At 48.6% G+C, this 4,675-nt stretch overlaps 2 protein-coding genes across 2 annotated transcripts in view; one reads left to right on the top strand and one right to left on the bottom strand.

Annotated features, from left to right (window-relative positions):
* The first annotated feature begins 2,345 nt into the window (after window positions 1-2,345).
* LOC130585988 (scale keratin-like) lies at window positions 2,346-4,340 on the top strand. Its single transcript, XM_057386687.1, has 2 exons — window positions 2,346-2,424; window positions 3,477-4,340. The coding sequence occupies exon 2, from the start codon at window positions 3,510-3,512 to the stop codon at window positions 3,993-3,995; it is 486 nt and encodes a 161-aa protein (XP_057242670.1). The 5' UTR covers window positions 2,346-2,424; window positions 3,477-3,509; the 3' UTR covers window positions 3,996-4,340.
* A 93-nt stretch (window positions 4,341-4,433) lies between these two features.
* LOC130585992 (scale keratin-like) overlaps window positions 4,434-4,675 on the bottom strand; it is a 2,753-nt gene continuing 2,511 nt past the window's right edge. The window contains exon 3 of the mRNA XM_057386690.1: window positions 4,434-4,450. Coding sequence (XP_057242673.1) covers window positions 4,434-4,450 — 17 coding nt within the window. The remainder of the gene's footprint in view (window positions 4,451-4,675) is intronic.

Genomic DNA, 4,675 nt, shown 5'->3' with positions numbered 1-4,675 from the left:
GAGAGCTTTTATACCATTCCCGAGATCCCGAGGATCACCTAAGGTGCAATTTGGGGATGTGCGTAATTGGGACAAACCCACAATGAATGCAACAAGCAGCTCCTCAAAGTCCTGCTGACTCTTTGTTTATCCGCTGGCCCYGAGYCTCGTGAAACGTGAGYGGMGCGTTTCGTCACCGARCCCTCTTTYATCTCCACCGGGGACAAATCAYCTCCRTTCCTGTTATCATTCTGTCCACAGYCCCRGCGTTATGGCAGGAATTATCCCCMYGCTCTTCCRCRGCTTCTSCATCATTAATGGCCAAACCTGTCTGYTCGCTTGGGGTCACCCGATGCGTGGGTTTTTTCCATTAAAAAAACATCGGGAGATAAAACTATATAGAGCAATTCTGCTGTCATTGTTTTTATCTTTATCAAATTCAGCTACGTTACAATATGGAACCCAAAGGAAGGCGTGGAGAGCATCCCATGGTCCTTAAATGGTTTTTGTTACAGAATCTTGGAGTAATTCGGGTTGGAAAAGCCCTCCAAGGTCATYGAGTCCAACCTGTGATGCCACCTGGTCACCCAGGCCRATGTCCAGGAATTCCCTGGACACCTCCAGGGATGGGAACTCCAAACCCCCCTGATCATCCCTTCCAAGGTGTGATCAACCTTTCCATGAAATTCCTCCTCATCGTTTAACCTGMGCTTCCCCTGGCACAGCTTGAGGCCATTCCCCATTTCCTTGTCCCTTGGGAGCAGCACCTTGCCCCATCCCTGGAAGTGTTTTGACTAAAATACCACTCATGAAATTCTGGGTTTTACCCAGAATTTTTTATTTCTATTTCTTTTTCATTGGAAAAAAAAACCCTGTAAATCAGTGCAGAAAATGCCCRGTGTTTGGCCTTGAACTGATGACACCAAGGACACAAAGATCTCGACTGAGGTGTTTGAACGTGACGTCATTCCGTAATTGTGAGGCACCTAAATCCAGATGCTTGCCTTTAATCTAYGGGATCATGTACAGGATTTGCATGGATTTGCTCCCCGGAAGCTTGAGAATATTACGATCCAAAAATGCCCCCAAAAAGGATGAGAACCCCACCTCTCCATTTAGGGATCATCCGTGATGGCGCGGAGTCCGAAATATTAAAATGGCCCATCCATAAATGGGCCAGCAAGGAGCCTTTGTGTCGCACATTCCAAATTCCTGATTGTTCCCTCATCATCCCGGAAACTTGCAGCTCAGCCCTGTTTGGGATTTATGACTTGTCTATCACAGGAGGTCATGAATTCCTAAGAATCCGAGGTGATATCAAAGCACGTCCGTCGCRTTTCGACTTTTGTGACGGACTATCCATTTTTCCTAAAAAAAACCCACATTTCCTCAGTCCTGTTCAGTGTTCTGGGGGACCATCTTTGTTGGGACAACACCGAACCATCAACACYTCTTTGGGATCTCCAATCCCTTTGTGGCTTCAGTTAATTTGTGAATTAATTCCTTGCTGATCCCCAAAACCCAAACAAACCTAAACAAGACAAACGTTCCTTTCTGTTTCCTCCACGGAATTCTGCGGATTTGGCCAAAAATTAGGGATTTCACTGTTTTTCCTGCTCAAGATTAAATTCTAGTGTTACATAAGGGATTGGAGCACACATTGGAGGGCCCTGGAGTTGCTGCTGCTCTTCTGGGCCTGCCAGAGGTCAAGAAGAGTTTGGAAAACACTCCCAGGCCCCTGGTGGGATTTCTGGAGCTTTTCTGTGCATGGCCAGGAGTCTTTTAGTATCCTTGTGGGTCCCTTTAAACTCATGATTCCAATAAATTCAATATTCCATGATTCTTGGATCCTGAACGGAATTGTCCTCATTACATTCCCCATCCAACTCTTTTGGAAGCCACCCCCCACTCCCCGAGGTGCCGTGACCCCCAGCTGCCGCTGGGGAAGCCAAACAGGTCGAAAACACTCCCAAAATTCCTGCACATCCCACTGAGAGTCTTTAATTTCCACGTTGGCCGTTTTTTAATGGGAATTACAGGCACCTAAACAAATATCCCACCGGTGACATTGCGTTTCACGATTCTGATAAACCCATGAGCCACCCTCCAGAAATTCAGTAATACCACGAGGAGCTGGCTCAGCAATTCCAGCTGTAATTCCAAGGAAGTGACAGGAATAATGCCGGGTGTTGATTTCCCTCTAAATCGTCACAAGATGAAAGAATTCCCCRTAATCTACGGCGATGCTTGGATCATGATTACAAACAAATTTGAAAGGCCTCATAAACGCCAATAATGAACCCAACAATTTCGTCATCCCGGTGGTTGCACGAGTTTGWAACTGGGGCGGGCAGGAGATGCTGATCTGGTAGCTCCAGCTGATATAAAAGCTCCTCCRTCTCCTCGCTCCTCCAAACGCCTTCCCTTGACTTCTTCAAGACTTGGGTAAGTCTGACTCTTCTCCACTGTCGTGTATTTTGTGTTGCTGGTTTCAACTTGAGTTGATGTTCACCATCCGTTCTGTTGGGTGAATCTGTATGGACTTGGGGAAGAGATTCTAAGGACAGGGGTTCTTCTGTCTTTGGGGTGGCAGATACAATTTTTTGGTGCGTGGAGTTCTCAGTGTCAGGAACACCAGACCTTGGAGCAACTGGACAATGCTTTGAGTTGACTGAGACAACTGGACCAGCTCCCCTGTGGATCCAGGCTGGGAGAGCTGGGAATGTTCARCCTGGAGGAGAGGAGGCTGTGTGGAGAGCTCAGACCAGGATGCACAGGGGCTCCAGGGAAGGTGGGGAGAGAYTTTTCCTCAGGAACTGCCGGGACAGGACACAGGGAATGAGTTCAGACTGAAAAAGGGGAAATTTGAGTTGGATTTTGGGGTTAAATCCTTTCCTCTGAGGATAGTGAGGCCCTGGCACAGGTTACTCCATCTTTGGGCTCTGCTTCACCTTCTTGCTTTCAAGCTCCTCCTCAAAACTCTGTTAGGGATTTACGGAACATCCTTAGAGATTTGTTTTTTATTGTCTTGTCAAATGCCTTTCTGGGAAATCCTGGGCCATCCCCAATCCTATAATCTGTTGTTCCCTTGACTCTCAGCAAAATTGGGATGAGTGGGAAGATGAAGCTACTGTAATTATGTTCTACATAAGCTCCCATCTCATGCAAACCTGCTGAACCCAAATCCGAGTTTTCCTAATGACTCATCCAATGACCTTGGACAAAGTCACTYTGTTCTCGCTGCTTTTGCTTCCCAAGTTTTCAGTTTAATGGGCAGAARTAAGTCCTAGTTCTTTGCAAGATGTTTTGAGGGAAAAGATTTTCCAGAACATTCCCCATGTGCTCTCGTGTGTGGACAGCTTCTAGAGAAATTTTTGAAAAAACACTTTTTGGGAGAACAAGAGCACTGAGACTGTGAAGTGAAGAATACTCAGAATATTCTACTTGTTATTTTAATGGAAACTGCTGGATTTTTAAGACTTTGACTTTCTTTTCAGCCTGTGTCTGTTGACCTCCTTCACAACTCAAAAATGTCCTGCTACGATCTGTACCCCTCCTCCGCTTGCGGCGTCCTCCGGCCTCAGCCCCTGGCCGACAGCGCCAATGAGCCGTGTGTCCGGCAGTGCCCCGACTCCACCACCGTGATCCAGCCTCCCCCTGTGGTTGTCACCTTCCCCGGCCCCATCCTCAGCTCCTTCCCGCAGGATTCCGTGGTGGGATCTGCTGGAGCGCCCGTCCTGGGAGCCTCGGGGGCTTCTCTGGGCTATGGGGGTCTGGGGGGCTATGGGGGCTACGGCTCCCTGGGCTATGGGGGTCTCTATGGCTATGGGGGATACGGATCCCTGGGCTACGGGGGTCTGTGGGGCTATGGGGGCTCCTCCCTGGGCTATGGGGGTCTGTGGGGCTGTGGGGGCTACCGTGGCCTGTACGGCTCTGGCCGAGGCTTTGGCTCTGGCTACTGCAGCCCCTACTCCTGGTACGGCCCCTACGGCCGCGGCGGCTGCTGGTCMTGCTGAACCCCACGGAAAACCCCGGAGTAAGGAATGACCGGAAACTGAGAGATGCAATCCCGACCCCAAAGGAGGTGTTGTGACCACGGCCACCCCACTGCAGCGGAGCTGGAGGCACACAACTCCTCCTTGGTTTATTYGCCTTCTGCTCATCGTCTTCTGGGCTTTTTTCTCCATCTCTGTGTGTGTAATGTGTGCGATAAAATAATAACTTGTAATCTGAAATGCAACTTCACTGTCCAGCTGAAGAACATCCATGGAAGGAGTTGCCTGTGATATGATACTCTTCATATTSTGATGTTTTTCTGTGTGTACTTTTTTCTCATTAAAGTCATTCTGTTCTGCATCGAAAAAAAAAAGTTTTAGTTTCAATTTCTCTGGTTGTGGGTTTGCAACACTTTCATCTATACAGGGGGAAAATTCATACCAACAATGGGTTGAGGTTCAGCCTTCAAAACCACCTGGAATGGGCCAGCTGGGAGTGAAGTCAGCCACTGTCCATAAATCCAGGATTTGGGAGCAGGATTCCTCCCTCCCCAGTTTTCCTGGGCTGCCATAAAACCGTCACAGGGTCATGGAATCATGGAATGGGTTGGGTTTTGGAAAGATCCTAAAGATCTCATTGTTCCACCCCTCACCATGGGCAGGGACACCTCCCACTAGACCAGGTTGCTCTAACCTTGGCC

The sequence above is a fragment of the Malurus melanocephalus genome, unplaced genomic scaffold (assembly GCF_030028575.1).
Source record: "Malurus melanocephalus ecotype Western Australia unplaced genomic scaffold, MMel_1.1 scaffold_1032, whole genome shotgun sequence".
NCBI lineage: Eukaryota > Metazoa > Chordata > Aves > Passeriformes > Maluridae > Malurus > Malurus melanocephalus.
Note: the sequence above shows the minus strand (reverse complement) of the source record. Positions and strands in the feature narration are given on the sequence as shown.